The sequence below is a fragment of the Peromyscus leucopus genome, chromosome 4 (genome assembly GCF_004664715.2).
Source record: "Peromyscus leucopus breed LL Stock chromosome 4, UCI_PerLeu_2.1, whole genome shotgun sequence".
Classification (NCBI taxonomy): Eukaryota; Metazoa; Chordata; class Mammalia; order Rodentia; family Cricetidae; genus Peromyscus; species Peromyscus leucopus.
Genome location: NC_051066.1, coordinates 80123854 through 80145497, shown reverse-complemented (window position 1 = coordinate 80145497; position 21644 = coordinate 80123854). Strand labels below are relative to the sequence as shown.

Genomic DNA, 21644 nt, shown 5'->3' with positions numbered 1-21644 from the left:
TATAGAGTCTACTCTCCTTTTTGCATGTTGTACCCTGAATAATTATAGTAAGCACAGAGCCCATAAACATTCCCCAGTATGGTCTGAGTCTAAACCCTCTTCCACATGCTAATCTTTCAGTTCTTGGAAGATAGGCTTCCAGGCTACAAAGCTGTGTCAACTATAACGAGGTGAAATGGAGTCTAAAGAGTTTAGAATCTGGACTGTAACATGGATGCAAGAGGCTAGAGAAGCAGGCCTCATCCGAAGGGATTCCATCCAAAACACTCAAAATCAGTTCTTTCATCAAGCATATATCACTGTGGCTGTGGTCCACAGTCTGCCAGTGCTCAGGCCTTGGGCTTGGGTTGCTCAGCTTAGTGTGAACATAAGACTGCTTCTGGCATGACTCAGAATAAATAGCTCCATTGCACTCCAACCACAGTGCTCTTTCTCAGGCTAATAAAATCTCCAACTCTCCCAAATTCCATCCCTAACTACCATGAACTGAGGAAGATATCCACGGCCTGAACTTAAAGATATCATTGTTTTAGGTAGGAATCGATGTTTTAGATTCTGTCTGACTTGTCTCAATGAGTCATTCCCAACTGCTGAAATCCTTCGGACTCTGGATTTGGCTTCCAGAACATTTGTTTTCCACCCCCACCTCATATCATCTCTACATCTAAAAAGCACCTTCCCAAGGCTGAGGTAAGAGCTCAGTCAGCTAAGCGTGTGCCACGCAAGCATGAGAAACCGAGTTCAATTCCCAGAAGCCATGTAAAAATCTAGGCACAGTGATATGTGCTTGTAAGACCAGCCTGGGAGGTAAAGACAGATGGGTCACTGGAGCTCACTGGCCAGCCAGTCTAGCCTAATCAGCAAATTCCAAGCCCATGAAGAGAGCCTGCCTCAAAAAACAAAGTAGATGGTTCTCCAGGAACAAGCCTGATGTCCTCTGGTCTCCATGAGCACACACATGCACTCCAAATGCATATTCATAGACACATAGGCATACAAGAGGTGCCCTTACTAGCTACTGATGCATATTACATGTTACATAATATATGAAAAATATTTCTCAGGGATACTGAGGTGATGGGATTCTAGAAGATCTCTCTATGGTACAATTTGAAAGAAGCTATAATAGAAAAATAATACACATGTAGATGGGGTCCAGTCTGTCCGGGCAGAAGTTACCCTGAGACAGAAAGACTCATAAAAGCTGATGGTGGTCTGTGTGGCCACAGAGTGCCAAAACCCACCTGCTGGCTTAGATGAAGCCAGGCTTTATACCAGGACAAGTCTCCTTGCAACAGCCCATGACTCTGCTGTGGATGAACCAAACGAAATCAGAGTGAGAGTAGAACTCATAGAGACCCAGAGCTACAACGCCTGCCAAGAATGACAAGAAGTGCCACGGCCGTGATGAAGATTTCCCTGGAGGAAGGATGCACATCCAAAACAACCCAGAGACAGAAGATGTCGTTTGCAGAGCCAAGGCTAGAAAGTGGGTTCTAGAGCAGAGGATGGACCCCAGCATGACAAATAACCAAGGGGCTCCTTCTTCAAGGTGGAAAAGAATGCAATAGCTTTCCTATCATCCAACACAGATAACGAGGGGAAATAGGGAAAGTGAGATGTATGCACAGCAAAATAGATGAACCAAGCGTGAGTAAGCCTGGCCTTCCTTAAGCTAAGAAACTGTTGCTTTAGAAAGCAGTGTTCCTATTTTTGCTACCTCTTAATCTGCCTCTTTAAAAATAAGATACTTGACTCAACTGAGTGATGAGGGGGCGGGGAGTCTGATGACTTTACGGCTAATATCACCAGGGAGGCCACGAGGATTCTCAGTGAGGTGTGATAGGCATCTATAGGCCTGGTGGAAAGAAGCAGGTGGGCTTGGGACAGGCAGGTGAAGGCGGGCAAGGGGAACCTTGGGTAATGTCGTTACTTTTCCCAACCTGAAAGAGTTTACTCTATTCTAGAAGTCACTCACTAGGTTGACAAAGACACTTTAGACCACCTTTGGTATTCTTGTCCAACCAACAATAAACCATCTATGAAGCATTTAGCCCCTCTCTATCATGCCCACAGAAGTTGTAAAAGAACTATCCAAGTATCTCTTTGTAATACAGATTCACCATATCTATTACCTTCAACTCTCAGAATGACAATCCTACCACAATAAGGAATGGACTTGGGCTTGTGTCTTGTACATGGCTGAGCAACTTTGGTTCTTACTGGTCTGTTTTTCTTCCTCAAATTCCTGAAAGAAATAGCTTAATAACTCTCCCTACTGCTCCAGGGTTTTCAGAATGCAATGGCTTTTTTCCTACTTGAAATTCAAGGTGCTTATGTATTTCAACTCTTCCATCTCTCTTATGCTCTGATTTACAGGGAGTATTGGACAAGTGGACTGTTGTTTGATGACAAAATGTGGGCTTGGTTCTTTTTTTCCTTACAGCAGAACCACAAACTCAAATACCCCTGATGGGTCCAAGTAAATTAGTAGAAGTAAATTATGAAACCCCTGAGGAACCAATGGCACCCCAACAGAGAACAACCCCAGTCATGCTGACTATATGTCACACCTCTGCTGGCCCACCACTGTCCCCATGAACCTAATGCTGCCATCTCTTCCCATTCTTGAAGGACTTCTCCAAGATTTCATGAATTTTGCCTTCTTACGAATAACTTCACTTTAAAAACCTATGTCTGACCTAAGAGCTACCAATTTGCATCTCCTACTTCCAAGGCTAAGCAGTGAAGCATAAACTATCAACAAAAAAATTCCCATCTCGAGTCTGCTGCGTTCTCCCACATGTCAATTAAATAGGAATGGAGACATGCCTGATGCTTTGGAAACTTGGTACCAGTCTCTTCCAATCCCTGAAAATTTGAAAGAATTATCACTCTCTCTCTCTCCTCTCTCTCTCCTCTCTCTCTCTCTGCCTGTGTGTGTGTGTGTGTGTGTGTTTGTATGAATTAATGTATAGGCACCATATACATGACCGGTGCCTATGAAGGTAAGAAGAGCATGGGACAGATCCCATGGAACTGGAGTTACAGATGTCTTTGAGCGATGTGTGTGTACTGAGAACCAAACTCAAGTCCTCTTCGAGAACAACAAATGCTCTTAATTACCAAGGCATCTCTCCAGCCTCCATGGATGCTGTACTTACACAGCAGGAATGACGGTTGCTGTTCTGGAAGAATCTAGTTTTTATAGGTAGGTGTCAGCTCTTAGCTTTACTAGTCCATTAAACAGTAGGTGTAAACACTGAAATTACAGGCAGGAAACCATTCCTGCCATACCACCAGCTCAAGAACATTAGCTTCTCATGTCTGCTGTAATAAAGTAAATGGGAGTGGCTTAAATGAAAGCAAATGTATCCTCTCACAGTCCTGCACAGCACGAGGGTGAAGCAGGAGGATTGCTGCAACTTCCAGGCCAGACTGTGCTGCACAGTGAGTACAAGGCCAGCTGGGATAGAGAGTGAAACCTTGTCTCAAAAAAAGGAGGTTCAAAATCAACCTAAGCCCCAAGATACTGGGTGGGCCTCTTTCTTCCAATGACTCTGAAAGACAAGTTTCTTCCCTTGTCTTTTCTGTTTCTGGTACTTGCTCATATGTGTCTGTCCATTTTTTTCCCACTGTACCGTCTCTCTGCCTCCTACTAGTCTTCTTGAGTCAAGTTTCCCACTGCCTCCCTCTTATAAAGACACCTGTGCCTACATGTAGACAACCGAACCCACCCAGACAATCCAGGATCAATCCATCATTGCCACCTCAACACCTTAGCTGAATTACTATGCCTGTTGCCACATAAATTGACATGAACAGCTTCAGAAATTAGGATCTGAGTATCTCTAGGTATTTTGTCTATCACACAGAGGGAACTAGTGTGTTCCAGCTCTTGCAGATCCAGCTGAAAAAAAACTAAATTAATCTGGATTCTACATCTCCAGATTCCTCTGAGAACACATTGTTCTTGAATCTGAAAGTCCCAGGCCCACTTATAACACATTTTTCCCTGTGGCTAGTGAATCATCTCATTGTTTCTGCATCCAAGATTCATCATTTGCAGTATAAAACTAATAACCTATTTTTCAGTTTCTTTTGAAGATTAAAGATATGAACTATTCAGAGAGCAAAAGTTAAATATCACTGAGTAACTATATCCCAGCAATATTCAGGAGGTCTGTTTGTCAACACTCAGTGACCCACATCCATAAAAAAATATTTACTCCATGTTTCATATGCGTCTGGTGATGTATATTGATAAAATTTATATTTTTTATCTTGAGTAAAACCCTAGAAACCATTAAAGATGCACCCATCACCTTAGTCCAACTACTTAATCTCCCTGGCCCCTTCCTCCTTGTAAAGTGAAAATAACAACGCCAGCCCTATATGACTGCTAAAAACCCAAACCAGGTCAGGGAAGCATTATGCAATACTTGGAACAGGACAAACATTAAATAAATGTTCACTGTTGCTTTCATAGTTACCACTGTCATTTCATTACAAAATATTCTGAGGTTTAAGAAGAAGTTGAGTTGTGTGTCCAAAGTCAGAGGAGGGGCAAACGGCAGAGCTGAGGTCTGAGTCAGCCGAGTGCATCTCTTCTTCCTGTACAGCTAGCAGGACAGTGTTTGTGGTACAACTCCATCTTCTATCATCATGACCTTTGAATGACCTCCAGCTCTTTCCTCCATGGTTTGAATCAAATCAGGCTTGTTGATGTTTTACAGTGTAGCCATGGTAAAGGGAAAGAAAAAGGGAATGGGTGTGACAAGTAGTTGAGCACACTGCAGCTTCTACTGTGAGCCTGTATTTAGCTGGGTATAAAAATAAGCCCAATAGCGGTAGAGAGATAGATTAGCCAGTAAAATGCTTGCTGCAAAAGCATGAGGATCTGAATTAGATCACCAGCATCGATTCACATAAATAAATAAATAAAAGTGTAAAGCCAGCATGACAAAGTGTACCTGTAATCCCAGCCTTTAGGGAGGCAGAGACAGGAGGATTCCTGGGACTCACTGGCCAGCCAGCCTAGCTAAATCAGAGAGCTCCAGGTTCAGTGAGAAAGTCTGTCTCAAAAGGTAAAAGGGTAGTGAATGAGGAAGAAGCATGATGTTGGATTCTGACAGAGAGAGAGAGAGAGAGAGAGAGAGAGAGAGAGAGAGAGAGAGAGAGAAATGCTAATTGATGAAAATGTCCTGCTTACAGGTGACTGAGCAGTCTAAACTGCACAATTCTTACTGAAAACAACCGTTCCCCCTCCATTCCCTCCATCTAACCACACAGAAGCAGTTACCAGCAGAGCACACGTCTCATGCCTTCATCCCCCACAGCAACTTTCACAGGCATCAACTGTGCCCTGAGCCAGTCTGCTTTTCCTACCCAGCTTTGGAGTGCATCAGCTGGCTTCCTTAGAAAGCAGGCGGAAAGAGGAAAGTGTCCTTCACAGAACACAAATTATAAACCCTCTTCCTTCTAAAAATGTGTGCACTGAGGTCTGGCTCAGGAAAGAGACAGAACATTTGAAGAGAAGCTTCTTTATAAATGATTAATTCTGATATTCTACAGGCACAGGAAGATTAATAAGAAGGAATTGAGGTTTTACAGATGAAGAAAACCAGAGCTTCCCTGAAATCCCTTATCAACAGAAGTTTAAAAAAAATAGAGAAAGAAAAAAAGGAGCTTTTTAAAGACAATTAGCATTTAATCTGAAAATTCAAAACAAAGGATTTTGGCCTGTGATTTTTCTCCCCCACCTCTAGTTATTGACCAGGTGTGCAAGACCCTACACTTACACGCCATCATCACCTTTGTCTTCTCGCCTCTACAGAGCTCATCAGGGAAGTGTGCAGACAACCTGTAGCTCTTCTGTATCAGGACATGGAATTTACCCAGAAGGCTCTCTGCACTCCCATCCTCAACACCCAGAGCTTAACCATGAGATGTGCAAATAAGCGCCTGTCTCCTTTTGGTGTTGACAATGAACTTGGCTGCAAACCTTGGGTTCCATCACCCCCATGTCTAGTGAGCAATTTCTCAGGGGAAAAAAAAAACAGTGAAGGAGCCACATTAAGAAACTGGACTGCCTTGAAGGTTAAGCAGGGAGCTGAGCCAGAGTTCTGCATCATTTACCAAATTATCCTTGCCTGAAGACAAAGGAGCCCACAGCTAGTCAAGCCACTAGATATCATTATCTGATTATGGAAATACAGGACTTTAAGGTCTAAGACTGCAAGTCTGATGGAGGCAGAAGCCAGAAGAACAGCCACCAAGCACCTGGCCTGCTATCTCCCACATCAGCAGGGACAAAGACTTCAAGAGAGGACAGTCAAAATAAAACAATACAAGCCTCCTAAGGAATGCTCGCCAGAGAGCAGGATGAACCACAGGCAGCCCAAACTGATCAGCCCTAGAACACTTCAGGCCAAAGGACCCAGGAACCAACCCTGGGAAGTCCTGGTAGTCACCACTGAATGTTTAAGGCTAGAGCAACCCGAAATGAAAAGCCAGCTTCCTTGTAGCCAGAGGAACTTCAAAACCCACTTTCATGAATGCAGACAAGATCTTACTGGGGAAATGAGGAGCTGCCTGATTATCCACATTCAGAGCTAGTGACAACCTGGCATAGAAGCTTCTAGATCAATGTGAGTACTACTTCATTCTGCCTGACTGTGGTCACCTGACAGCAAGGTAAGTAGAATCCACAGTTCTACACAGGTGTTAACAGCAAAGGCACCTAATCACTCTCATCTCTCTGTGAAATTCAAGTCAGTTTTTCTAGTGGTTATACCACATTACTAACGTGTTGGACACACCGGTCAGAATGCAGAGAACACCGACGGCAGTATATACCCCAACCCCAGTTGATACATCTATAACACAACCCCTATGCCCAAAGCTCAAGGAACAGCTCGGAAGAAGGGCCAGAAAGATTGTAAGAGCCAGAGGACCAAGATGTCTGTTGTGAGACAGTGTTTTTTATTATGTTAGGGAAGCTGTATGCATAAACTCTCAATGATATGATCTCATAGACGAAGAACACCAATTGACTCATCAACGTGGATGGGGGAAAATCACAAGGTCTCACCCCGGAATGAAAAGCTGCAAGTTATTAATGACTGCTGAGAGGGGGAGAATCAGTCTTCTCTGGGAACAAGCCCCTCATAGATGATTCAATCCCAAGCAGTCAGCTGTAAATACATATCCATATGAACACATGAGCAACATTAAGTGAACTCAGCAGTTTGCATGTATATATGTATGTATAAGAAAACAAATAAAGACTAAGAGGCTGTGAATTTGAATAAGAGTGTATGAAAGGACATGGGTGAATTTGGATGGAGGAAAGGGGGGGAGAAGTATGTAAATACAGTATACATATAGAAATTTTTTTCTAAAAAAAGGATTGTTCTGTGCTGTGCATATAAAGGGTAGGCTGGAGAGATGGGCCTGCCTTTACTAGACAGCACAGAACATAAAAACCTAAAATAAAACAACCAAACTAGTCCAAATGAATTTACACATACACACACACACACACACACAGAGAGAGAGACACCTATCATCTGATAAGCACAAATTTTCTTCAAAAATAGCCTTAGGACAAATGAATGCAACTAGAAAATACCATCCTAAGTGAAGTAACCCAGACTCAGAAGGACAAACATGGTATGTACTCACTCATAAGTAAATACTAGATGTAAAACAAAGGATAACCAGACTACAATCCGCAGCTCCAGAGAAGCTAGCTAACAAGGAGGACCCTAAGAGGGATGAATGGATTGTCCTGGGAAGGAGAAATAGATGAGATCTCCATGAGTAGACTGGAGGCAAGGCAGGGGCAATAAAGGGTAGGGGTGGGGGATGAGAACATAAGGGAACTGGATGGTTGAGCTGGAACAGGCATGGAGTGGGAAAGCAAAGAAAGAGATACCATGATTAAGGGAGACATCATGGGGATAGAGAAAAACACGGTGCTAGGGAATTTCCCAGGAATCCACAAGGATGACCCCAGCTTAGACTACTAGCAATAGTGGACAGGGTGCTTGAACTGGCTTTCCCCAGTAATCAGATCAGTGAATACCCTAACTGTCATCACAGAGCCTTTCTCCGATAACTAATGGAAGCAGATTCAGAGATCTACCACCAAACACCAAGCTGAGTCCCAGGAGTCCAGTTAAAGAAAGGGAAAAGGCATTCTGTGAGCAAGGGGCATCAAGATCATGATGGGGAAACCTACAGAGACAACCAAACCAAGCTAGTGGGAACTCATGAACTTTAGACCAACAACTGTGGAGCCTCCATGGGACTGGACTAGGCCCTCTGCATAGGCGAGACAGCTGTGTAGCTTGATCTGCTTAAGGGGCCCCTGGCAGTAGGATCAGGATCCATCACTGGTGCATGAACTGGCTTTTTGGAGCCCATTACCTATGGTGGAACACCTTGCACAGCCTTGATGCAGGGGGAGGGACTTGGACCTGCCTCTACTGAATGTACCCAGCTCTGCTGACTCCCCATGGGAGGCCTTACCTTTTCAGAGGAGGGAACTGGAGGGGGGTTGGAGGGGAAGGCTGGGGTGGGGCAGGAGGAGAGAAGAGAGGGGAATCTGTGATTGGCATGTAAAATGAATTAAAATTCTTAATAAAAATATAGCCTTAGGAAAGAATCGGTTATTGTTTTAACTTGGAAAGTGTTGATTCATTTCAATTTAGAGATTAAAGAGAGATGATGGTTTTAGGTTTTTTGTTTTTTGTTTTTTTTTTGCTTTTCAAGAAAATAACGTGTTAATCGATTTGTTCATTTGCTTGTTTATGTATATGCATGCACGTGGGAGTGACAAGGCCCAAGTATGGAGGTCAGAGGAAAACTGATGGAAGTCGGGGCTCTCTTTCCACCACTTCAGTCCTGGGGATTGAACTTGAGTCCTTGGGCTTGGCAGCAAGCACCTTTACCTACTGAGCCACCTTGCCAGACCATTTAGTACTATGTTACAAACTTCTAATAAAGGTTTATTTATGTATGTATTTTGTGTGCATGGGTGCTCTCCTTGCATGTATGCCTGCATGACAGAAGACGGCTCAGAGACATTTACTACTTTCAAAAATTAGGTTGATTTATTGATTTGTTGTGACTATGTACCACGTGTGTACTTGGCTCAGAAGAGGGGGCTAGATGCCATGGAACTGGAGGTATAGATGGTTGTGACCCACCATGTGGGCACTGGAAATCAAACCCAAGTCCTCTGCAGGAGCAGCAGGCCTCTCAGCTGTTGAGCCATCTCTAGCCCCTCATTTAATATTTCTTTTTGAATTATAATATAATCACATCATTTTCTCCTTCCATTTCCTCCCACCAAACCCTCCCACAGACCCCTCCTTGCTCTCTTTCAAATTCATAGCCTCTTTTTTCATTAACTTTTGTTACATACATATATGTTTAAGTATATAGATATATATTCCTAAATACATAAATACACTCTGCTCAGTCTGTATATTACTTGTATGTATGTTTTCAGGGCTGACCATTTGGTATTGGATAAACAATTGGTGTGCTCTGCTGTGGGATGTTCTGTATGTCCTGCGGGAGCCTGTTCTCAGGTTCCTCGTGGCTTTACCCAGCAGGTCCACATAGAGGATGATTAGGACCACGAGCCTGAGTGCAGGTGTCTGAGATGGTCTGCACTTGGCTGTGCTGTGGGATGGTCTGTATGTCAAGTTGCTCTGATTGGTCAATAAATAAAACACTGATTGGCCCGTGGCTAGGCAGGAAGTATAGGCGGGACTAACAGAGAGGAGAAATAAAAGAACAGGAAGGCAGAAGGAGTCACTGCCAGCCGCCACCCTGACAAGCAGCAAGAAAAGATGCCGGTAAGCCACGAGCCGCATGGCAGGGTATAGATTTGTGGAAATGGATTAATTTAAGCTATAAGAACAGTTAGCAAGAAGCCTGCCACGGCCATACAGTTTGTAAGCAATATAAGTCTCTGTGTTTACTTGGTTGGGTCTGAGCGGCTGTGGGACTGGCGGGTGACAAAGATTTGTCCTGACTGTGGGCAAGGCAGAAAAACTCTAGCTACAGTGTTCCTCTCTGGACAAGATTTTCTCTTGCTCTCAGCGTTCCTCAGTTGCCTGTACCTTTGTGTAGAATTGGGCACTTTTTTTGGACAGGATTTTTCTGTATAGCCTTGGCTGACCTTGAACTTGCTCTGTAGACTAGAGTGGACTTGAACTTGGAGATCCACCAGCCTCTGTCTCCAGAGAACTGGGATTTAATACATGCACCACTGTGCCTGGCCTTGAGTACTTTTTACTACAGCCTACCCTGCCACCATCCTTCACTCCTACTCCATCCTGACTCACACATCCCGTGGCATCCAGCTTGACTTCTGGGGAACAAGCACACACACTCGACCATTACCAACCCTGGCTTTTAAAATGTCTTCATTGAATATCTCTTATTTTGCTGCCCACAGACATCCCTGCACCCTTGGACAACAGAGTCTTCTGGTGCATTCCAGGAGCCCTCTCTTCTAATCACATTCTCAGCCTTGAACATGTGGCCAAGACCTCACCCACCAGACCACTGCATGCCCAGTCACATGACCAATCCATGACAAACCAAGGCCCTTTCCTGAGTCTTTCTGCTAAAGCACCAATAGAAGCCATTCTCCCTGACAAGGCACGGGTGTCAGAATCCAAAGCTGTTTTTGCCACAGTGGAGAGAGCCTATCTAAGAAGGAAGCTGATACAGACTGGAGAGAGGCAGGTGACAGCAGAACAGTGTTCTACTGGCTGCCCAAACCCTGAATCCAGACAAGGCTTTTAAAATACAATAAATCTGGGGCTGGACAAATGGCTCAGTGGTTAAGAGAACCAGAGCTCAGTTCCTTGCAGCCATGTAAGGCAGCTCATAACTACCTATGACTCTGACTGTGGGGATCCAGCACCCTCTTCTGGACTCTGCAGGCATCTGCACTCACAGGCACATGCACACATACTTAAAAAAAAATCAACATTTAAAAAACACAGTAAGCCAGATAGTGGTGGCACACACCTTTAATCCCAGCACTCAGGGAGGCAGAGGCAGGTGGATCTCTGTAAGTTTGAGGCCAGCCTGGGCTACAGAGTGAATTCCAGGTCAGCCAAGGACAGCCAGAGCTACACAGAGAAACCCTGTCTCAAAAAAACAAAAAAAAATTTTTTTAAATACAATAAAATAATTTACTGAATTCCCTCTTTGACTTACATCAATCATACCTGGGATATATCAATGTAAAAGGACATGATCTAATAGTCACCTAAAGGTAATTGGAATACGGATTCTTTACATTTTTTACCATTTAGAAGATGACTGTTTATTCCATCCATGTTGTTATTGCTAAACCTTGACTATATTCCCCTTTTGAAAGTTTCTCTATAGATACGGTTCATTTGTCTCCATTTGCCATGCAGCCGAGTCCTCAGCCACTGTTTAATAAAGGACACAGACTCAGTGGTTAATAACCAGCCTCCTGCTGTATAAATCAGTCCTTAAAAACCATCAAAATCCTCATCACATGCAATGGTACCCAAACTTCTCCCAGCTGATCTCATCACATTTCACACTCAAAACAGAGCTAAAAGATACTCTATTATCCAGTTCCACTGGCCTTGAAGGCTCAGCAGAACTTTTTTGGGTGGAACTTTCCTTCCTACATAAACACACAAACACAGAGACCCATAGTCTCACAGACCACATCATTGGACCACACAAGAAATATTTGGACTTCCATTATACATCGCTGGCAATGGGGGCCAATTTGTTAGAATCCCTACTTCATCTATCTTGCTGGGTTATTCTGTATTCCCAATGGATTGGCTCTATGACCAGATGTTTCTACTGGCTCCATCTGAATAGAAGTACCCTAAACCTAAATCATAGGTAAATCCTCCATCTTCTGTAATAGGAAAGATGAAGTGGAATCTTTTCACCTTGGTTCTCAGAGAAACACATCCAGCTTGCTCGTGCACTCTTACGTCTGAGAAAAGCTATTCCAACTATATGAAAACTTCCAGAAAAGATCCAATAGTCCTCAAAACTCAGGTTCTGGATCAGCACAGGCTTCTGGAGACTAAACTCTTGCATTTCCAGTTACAATGGAGGTGTGGGGGGATGAAAATTTAAAATATATATATATATATATTATATATATATCTGTTCTGACCCACCTTTCAAAATGACCTTATATAGCACCACGAATGGACTGGTGAGGGTGTCCCAGAAGCAACATGCTCACCTGGCATGCAGGAAGCCCTGGGTTCCATCTCCAGGACAGAAAAACAAACCAACAGAAGCCTCAGAGGAAATCCTATGCAATAATTCAAGTGACTCATAATCTCAAAGGGATTATAATTTGTACTATAACAAAAAAAACTCTTTTAAGAGGAGGAAAACAGCCATTGACAAGAGCCAAAACACAGGGGAGAGAATATCTGCAGTGCACGTGACGAGGGAAAGACTGTCTAAACAAAGAACACAAGGTAGTTCCATCACTAGATCAACTACCCCAGCTTCTACCTACAGCCGCTCTGCGGAGCCAAAGGAATCCAGTCTCCTCCCTCTTACCCACATGGCTCCATCATCCCCTTCCAGCATCCACTTGATCTTTTTGATCATTCCCATCAGCAAACAAATACGCTATACTTACTTTTACCTATAAATTAAAACAATTTTTTAACAAGCATGGAAGAAACCACTCTCTCCTAACTTCCCCAATCAACAAGAGCCTTGTCTTTGGGTCTTTGTTCCTTTTTGTGTAGACCTGCCTGAAGAAGCTGTCTTTATGGGCTCTGTCCAGTGTATTATCTCCTCCCCTTAGCCCTTGGTCATGCTAGGCAAGCACACTACCCATGCACTACAGCGCAGCCCTTCAGAATCCCTTAAACCCATCCATCAGGCTTTCCCTGGCTCTCTCCAATCCATCCAGGGGTAAGTGCTGTTTGTTAACAGAGAAATGATCCCAGCATTTTCTTTCTGCAGATACACACACAACAAATGGTTACTTTTAAAAACTTATCTAGGTGGTGAGATGGCAGGCCATTTCTTTACAATGTTTTAGTGCTTGTGTTGTTTCCTAATCAAGGGGGGAGAGTGATTTCAGTTTTGATAAAGAAAGCATCTTTGCTTTATGGAGCACTCTATCTGTGGCTTTGTTTCAAAAGTGAAGAATTGGGAAGAAAGCTAAGGCAAGTAAATGTGTTTGTTTTCAGTAGAAAAATACTTACTAAAATATGCAGTAGCCCCTCATTTCTGAGAACCATTTGGATGACTTTTTAATAGTGTACATTCTCCAATCAGTATTTTATTTTCCTAGCTGGAGATTTTTATCTTGTCTTGGGCAGATGACAGTGAGAAGGATAAATGGTGGGTGGGGGCGACGGGGGGGGGGGGAGTCTCAGAAAGGCCAGGAGGAACCAGATCTGAAATATGCCTTGGTCGTGACATATCCTCCCCTCATCTGGTGAACCTCTCTTCCTATAACACACGGTTCATTCTCCCCACCCCACCCATCAGAGTACTGACTAACCTCACTTCATCCCCAAGTGTGGAAACCGCCGTGATCCTCATTTCCAACTTGGTCCCTTGGTACCACTTTCCTTTCCCATCCTTCCTTTCTTACCCCGATCTAAAAAAAATCTGCCATTTCCCCTCATGTTTATGAGATAAATATAATTCTCACCTTAAAACTGAACAGCAAGAAACACGGTATGCAAGCAGCCTACGGTGCCCCCAAAATATGTTTAAATTAGAGACAATTTGAAGGGAATATTTTCCAATAATCAACACCCTCATGAGGTTTTAAACTCCAGTTTTGGGATGGCTTGTCAATATGCATTTACTAGACTCAATAGCTGGACTCAACTATTTCTTAAGAAGGAAAATGGCACAGGGGTAAATGTATGCATAGAAAGTATAAAGGAGTGTTCAACACAATAGTAATAATAGGCCTTTGGGCTACTGGATTTGGGGGGAGAGGGTGTTGCCTTCCCATATTATGGTCTTTTCTGAATGCTCTGGTTTTCACAACTACTTAAAGAACTTAAAAATTAATTGCACCAAAGGCAAATGCTCAGAGAGAAGCAGGGCGGAGAGTGGGGTGGCGGGTAAGAACGAGAAAGCAGACCAAGTCCTCCTGTCCTTCTGTAGCTAGGGGGACGAGGACATACACTCAATCTTGAATCTCTGTCTCCAGTCTCCGAGTCCAGAAACCCATTCTTCAGAGAGTAGATCTATCAAACTTTGGCCAGGTCCCAAGCAAGGCAAAAACAAAGACGTGGGGTTGGAGCTGTGCGACTCAGTGGCAGAGAACTTCCTTAGCATGCGTGAGATAGGAGTTCGGTCCCAGCAATACAGGAGCCAGGGAGGGGACGGCTGCTGGCTGCCGCCGCACAAAAGGAGTTCTTTGGAAGGGGGGTTATTTGGGCAGGGGTGAAAGGGCAAGCTCGGGAATGGTCTGTTCATGAAGCTGCTGGTGTTCCTGGGATCATGGCTCCCCACCTTTGCTTTGGCATCTGAAGTGCCAGGAGCTACTTAAGAGCGGGTTATCTGTTTTCAAGAACTCAATCGCGGGGACAGGTATTCTATGCGCAGGCGCCGAGGGAAGGTGCGGGGCTGTGCCGGAGCTCCCAGCCAGAGCCTCGGCTATCTCTTTTGGCAGAGATTCTCAGGGATGAGACCATGTCTAGTGGGGATTTTCTCCAGCTTTGACAGCCTTGGCCCCCACCAAAACACACAGCTTTGTTTCCCCATACATCACTCCTTGGGAGACTTCTGGGTTTTTCCTTTCCAGCATCCACGGGTCAAACATTGTGTGTTCCCAACCGTCTGTGAACTTCTTGGACTAGCAAAGGGACATTGATTTTGCTCAGCACTCCTTTTGAGTTTCTATTGTGTTGGATTTCCCACTCCCCCTACCCAGTCCCCAGAGAGTAACTTCCTCCTTGTTCTAATAACTTGGACCACAGTCAAGGTTGATGTGTTTCTCCATTTTGCAGGCTATTTTCTTCAGAAGAGACAAAACAGAGGCCAGCAGGGTAGCTGAGGTTTGTCAGCAGCCTTAGGAAGTCAGCAGCCGTTAAGAATACACAAAGAAGATGTTTTCAAACAAACACAAAGTAGACAGAACAAGACGTCAGAAAGAGAAGTTTTCAACATGGAGAACTTATGCTCAGCAAGGACGCCCCAGATGTGTCTTGTCCCAGGAACCCACTTAAAAAATGAATTTCTTGCCTCAGGAGATGACACCGTAGGTAAGAGTACTTGTTCTGCAAGCATAAAGACCCAAGTTCAAATCCCCGGTACTCGGCACAAGAACCTAGGCACGGCAGCATGTGCCTATAACCCCAGCATTGGGGCCAGAGACAGGCAGAAGTGAGAGCTTGCTGGCCGGCCAGCCAATCAAAAAGGGTAGCATTCCAGGACGGTGGAGAACCTACCACAAGGCAATAATGTGGAGAATGATAGAAGAAGGTGCCCAAGGGACATGAGGGGATTAAAAAATGGGCAAAGAAGAGTTGCAAAGATGGTTCAGCAGTTAAGAGCACTACCTGCTCTGCCAGAGGGCACAGAGTCAATTCCCACCACCCATGTGGCAGCTCACAACCATCTGTAACACCAGTTCCAGGAGATCTAATGCCCTCTTCTGGCCAGTGTGGGCACTGCAAGCATGTTGTGCACAGAGGTAGATGCCGGCAAAACACACATTCAATCAAATATTTCCGTGGGGAGTGATGAGACAGAATCTCTCTACATAGACCTGGTTGTCCTGCAACTCACTTTGTAGACCAGGCTAGCAAACTCACAGAGATCTGCTTGCCTCTGACTCCTGAGTACTGGGATTAAAGGTGTGTGCTACCTTTAATTTGAGGCCAATAAAAGAAATCTTGATAGATGATAGGTAGATAGATAGATAGATAGATAGATAGATAGATAGATAGATAGATAGATAGATAGATAGGGATGGATGGATGGATGGACGGATGGAATTTCTTCCAGGGTGGAAAACAAGAACAAGCTGCAGAAGGATTCAGTTCGAGGTACATGAGATTTTAATTAAAAACTGACATTTTATGTGATATGTGAACAGTTACTTTTTCCTTGAAATTATGAGTTCAATTGTCAGTGTTTCTCATTATTGAGGAAAAACCAATTCTCTTCGAATAGTGCTCTGAGTAAAGTCAGTATTCAAGAAACCCATTTTTACATCAAAACTCTTTTTTCCAAGATGAAAGTAATGAATCAGTGAAAAAAACTCTTTTTTTTTTCATACTTAGCTTCATCCTGATGACACACTTCCCAACCCTTGCCAAGTGATACACTTTACACAGAGAAGACCCTGACAATATCCAAAGTAGGCCAGGCATGGTATCATACTTGGGAGCCAAATCAGGTAGATCGCTGTAAGTTCCTAGCCAGCCTGGTCTACATAGTCAGTTCCAGGCTAGCCAAAATTGCTTAGTGCCTAAATAAAAAATACCAAAACTATCTCAATTGTCGAAAGACTCAGAATCAAATGCACACCAAGGTTCCTTTTTCATAACTTTTTGAATCAAAAAAACCACGAAACCTGTATTTTGACATGAAGAACCTTTGTTTTGTTTTGCTTTGTTTTTTTATTTTTAGAGACAGAATTTCTCTGTGTATGTAGCCCTGGCTGTCCTGGAACTTGCTCTGTAGCCCAGGCTGGCCTCAAACTCACAGATCCACCTGCCTCTGCCTCCTGAGTGCTGGGATTAAAGGCATGCGCCACCACCGCCTGACATGAATATTTTATAATTAAAACATACCGCTTACTTTACAATCACACTCTGGCATTTCATCTGGCGAAAATTACTAAAGGGTGGGACCCAGAAAAGAGAAGGTAATGGAAATGGAGAAAGAAACATTTCAAAGCTGTAGAGGCTTTTGTTTTGTTTTTTCAGATCCATGGAGAGGGACTAGAAACTTGGATAAAAAAGCAGAAAAATCAAAGGACAGGGACTTTTTTGTCTCAAAAAGTGACTCCTCTGTGGCTGAAGGAGATCCAGTAAGGACAGAACCAACAAAAGAAGACGAAGGCCAGTCCTGATGTTTAAGCAGAGAAAACAAAATCAAAAGAAAGAATTCCAGAAATGTCCCAGATTGTGGGCTATAGGGCTGGGGAATTACAGAAGTTTACGAATAGAATGAGTGGGGAATGAATGTCTTTGCAAAACCTGCCCACAGAATCAGAGTCAAAAGTCAGTTCTCCCTGGAAAATGGAAAGCTGTGGAGAATCGCAAGGTTAAATAAACTAAGGCTGAAAGAAAGACCTGACCGACGACCTACAAGGAACACATTTGATGCCACAAATAGAGTGCTCTGTGAGACAAGGAAGTCAGCAGGGTTCCTGCTGCGTGGATTTTCTAATTGTTTTGCACGGATGTCGATGAGAAAAATATCACCAATGCCATGCACCCTGTGATAAGCCTACAATAAACCAGGAGGGGGGCTGAGGCGGGGACAGGTCTTCCCTATCCCCAGCAACTACCCTGACTCCCCCACGTTAGCTCTGACTCCTGCATTGCCCCGGATGTCAGTCAACAAAGCCATTGTCCACTCACTTGCTCTGCCCCTCTGTCCATTTCACGGAGCTGGAGCTCCCAGCAGCCATTCTAGAAGAGAAGAAGAGGTAGGGAATGGGGAATGGAGGATGCATGGTCTGGCAAGCCCCTGGCTCCCAGAATCCGATGAGAAACTTTGAGGCTAAGGGTCTTGTCAAGAGTGCTGAAATATGTTCTCAGTACCACCGGTGGGGTCCAAGACACCCCAGAAAGGCTAGACGGAATCAGATCTGGGCATGGACTATAAGCTCTCCCGCTAACCAGATGGGACCCTGGGAAGTGATTTGGCTCTCTAGGATTCATTAATTCGTCTGTAACACAGTTAACAGTGCCTGGAGTCCAGAAGCCTGTTAGGAGGCCAATGTGCAGCAGGCTAGAAGAGCACCTGGTACCTCAGGCACACCCCACTGTCACCTCCTCAGACTCGTTAGAAACTGCATGTGAGTCCTTTGACTGTTGAAACCCAGCCCCACCTGCCCTCGCCCTCCTTGCTTTCACTTTAGGAGCAAAGGGAAGCTTTGTACATGTGTGGCCGTAACACGTCCCCGCAGTGCCTGTACACCCTGTGTGAGCAAAGCCTGTCAGTGTCCCAGGAGTGGCACATCTAACTTCGGATTGTTCAAATCAACACACACCAGTGCAGTTCATAGACTTCGTACATGCAAAGCATTTCTTGATAAGATAATACAGTGCTTAACATCAGTGATAGCGCCAGCAAAACATAAACATTCATTGAAGTTTCATGGGCACAGTGTCTTTGAAGAATTCTAAAACATTCAACAAAGAAGGGACACACTAAGGTTCCCAAGATCCCTTGTTCCCTTGCTCCAGACAAAAACATCCCATTTCCAGTTTTGAAAATTCAGCGTTGAACACACCCCTCCAACTGGAGAGGGAGGAAAGTCTCTGAGTGCCACTGTGAGCCACACACCCTTTTCTCGGCCCATGCCTATGCTCCCTTTATACGCTATAAATGCCCTGGAAATGATTTAGACAGCTATAAGCTCCTTACCCCTTTAAGGTGGCTCCTAGGTTCATCTGATTCCAGGTCATGCATTCAAGCTGGGAGGTCATTTGGTATAAATTGTCACTGTGGAAAACATCCATAGTTAGAAACATGGCCACATACACTTAGACAGAACTATTTCTTTAAACACAGCCAAGTGTTCACCTTACAGCATACGCCTCCACATTTTCTAAAACAATGAATATGTGAATCTAAAATGGTTTTCATTTCATCTCACTGATCTCTGCACTTACACACACACACACACACACACACACACACACACACACACACAGCAGAAAGGATGAGAGTAATTCAGTTGTTTAGAGAAAAAAAGCCTTGGCACAGTGAATTTGGGAGTTTCTAAAGCGATATTCAACCTTGGAGGGAAGAGGCTCGAGGGAGTACGCCTTTGAAAGGTAACACAGGCTGGATGCTCAACATTAAAGTTAAAAGCCTGAAGCTGAGAGTAAAGTGACAGCGGATTAATTATTCGTGAAAAGGCCATTACATTCGTTTAATCAAAAGGATAAGTATCATGTGGATTATGAGGGTCCGAAAGGTCAGGGTGATGGGTGATGAATTGGCTAACACCCAAGGATGTGACGAGCAAAAGAAACAGGGCAGTGATCTCAGCACACAGCTAAGGAATTATTCTGCATGTGTTTTATAATCCTAGTGAAAGTCAAGTGAAGTTTTAAGGGGAAAAAAAACATTTTAAATAGCCTATGATTTACATTAAGACCTCAAAGGGCAAAATATACCTCCAGGTAAACCAACCAAGAGCTGTTCTCCCTCCATTGTGTATCTCATTACTAACACAAAGAATCTACAAAGCCCTATCAGGAAGACATTTAGGGTGGAATCGAAAGGGTTAATTATGAAATCTGAAGCCCAAGAATTTAATGGTTTGCCTGGAAACCTTCAGTCTAAATGTATTGCAGAAGAAAATTTTCACCCTACCTTCGATGCAGAATGAACAGAGATAAGCATTCAATGCCTAATGCGTGTTACCAGGTCACAAATCCCGGACAATCTCCTGTCTTGTCCCAACATTCTTTTCTGTTGCTTTATCAGACGGAGGCCATAGGAGTTTTTAATTCAGAAAGGGTTTTCTGGGCCAACTGAACTGAGAACTTGTGGAAGGGGTGACAGAAATCCCACCACTCTGAATCACTGGGCACTGCCGTGTGCTCACTCGCTCACTCTCAACTCAACCTTGCTCCGTAAATAACGGTAGCATCCATCGGACTCTCCTATAATCTCACTGCAAATTATTTAGAACTCCTTAAGGCCAGTACCCGGGCTGAGGAGGAAGTCAGCTTCCAGGAGGAGAGTTTTGCATAGGAAGGGTAGGGTGACTTCAAACTCCAAGTATGTGAAGCTTCATTAGTCAGTGTGTATCTGGACGCCATCACTCACCCCTGTGTCTCACTGCCTATTATATGCTAGCACAATATCCTACATATCAATGGGAAGGGGGAAAAAAAAGATTAGTTTCTTCTGGAGCTTCCTCGTTGGCAGCGGCAGCCCGTGCTGGTCTGTGCCACTGCGTCTCGCAATTCCACGAATTCTTTCTGTAAGGCTGATGTAATTAATTCCTGAAAGACCCCAACTTTTATTAGAAGTGCCAGCCTGCTGCATTTACCACAGCAGAATTTCTTGAACTTTCTTTGGGCTGACAGTTCATTAATAAGCGGCCTCCTCCACAATCTCTCTGCTGGTTTTTGTTCTCCTGTGCCTTCTCATCAAGCAATCCATTTATTAATCTTGCCATTAATCTCAGCCAAGGGGCATTGTATTCCCCAGGTAGCTCTATATTTTTGTCACTGATTTTTAAAAAATTATTCACCAACTAAAATCACTCAGCTGCAGTTGACAATTTTCCTTGGCCCTGTTGGGATGTGGGGTCTCTCTGGAATGACTTAACCCTTACATAGGACTCAGAATATTATCATTATCATTTTCTTTTATTTTATTATTATTATTATTATTATTATTATTATTATTATTATTATTGGTTTTTTGAGAAAAGGTTTCTCTATGTAACAGTCTTGATTGTCCTGGAATTCACTTTGTAGACCAGGCTGGCCTCAAACTCACAGAGATCCATCTGCCTCTGCCTCTCAAGTGCTGGGATTAAAGACATGCACCACCATGCCTGGCTATGGTCATTTTCAAGAAAGTTGGGAAATAAGGTGAGTGACAGAAGTTGATGCCTAAGGTTGGATGAATGAATCCCAAATCTCTAAATCCATATTTAGAGATTTTCTAAGACTCAATGCACAGTCCTGTTGATTCCTAATTGCCTCAATACATAAAAGATATCAAAGACAAATAACTTTAAATGCATTTCTTTGGTCCCCAGAAGAAGTTTCTCAAATGCAGAACATACACATGTATGTCTTCCTATGGGATATTTACTTAAAAAAAAAAACCTCTGTACTGCATTGTCCAATATGGCAGCCACTAGCCATGTGTGGCTAGTGAACATCAGACATAGAGCCTCATTGAGATAAAGTTGGGCTACACTGGGTCAAGTACAATGTTTCATATAACAAGCCTCTTTTTTTTCTTATTTTAATTTGGTTACTAGCACATTTCAAATACATCCATGGCTTATACTAAGTTTCTACTAGACAGTGGTACCTTTGAGTGGCACTTGGTATGTTCTGCTCCTTTGGAAGCACTTGGCATCTGAGCCTAGTTCGTCTAGTTCACTGTCATTTACACAGTAATCATACTCTCACAATAATAATCATAGCAAAAATTTTAAATAACACCACTAATTTTAAAAATATGTTTTCTCTTTGTAACCTTTCTGCATAAAGACCCTTAGGAATCAAAGGGATTATGTTTTGAGTCTGTGAGAAAAATCTAAGGAAATTACCGTACAGCTCTCTGTACCTTAGACTTCACATCTATCAAATGAGAAAATTAATCTTAGTCTCATTTTATAGGGATATTGTAAGGCTCAAAGAGATTGATGTTCATACTAGTGCTCCGAAGATGGT

The 21644-nt window shown here is 43.5% G+C and overlaps 1 protein-coding gene across 6 annotated transcripts in view; it reads right to left on the bottom strand.

The window, feature by feature from the left end:
- Positions 1–21644, bottom strand: part of Wt1 (WT1 transcription factor) — a 48794-nt gene that overhangs the window by 13526 nt on the left and 13624 nt on the right. For 3 of the 6 annotated variants that reach the window (XM_028877880.2, XM_028877882.2, XM_028877883.2), the window contains exons 4-5: positions 18637–18714; positions 17625–17675 (exon numbers count right to left, since the gene is read on the bottom strand). In XM_028877880.2, the coding sequence (XP_028733713.1) occupies positions 17625–17675; positions 18637–18714 (129 nt within the window). Of the gene's footprint in view, positions 1–4493; positions 4935–17624; positions 17676–18636; positions 18715–21644 lie in introns of those variants that run through there. The other 3 variants (XM_028877881.2, XM_028877885.2, XM_037205074.1) reach the window with 2 other exon arrangements.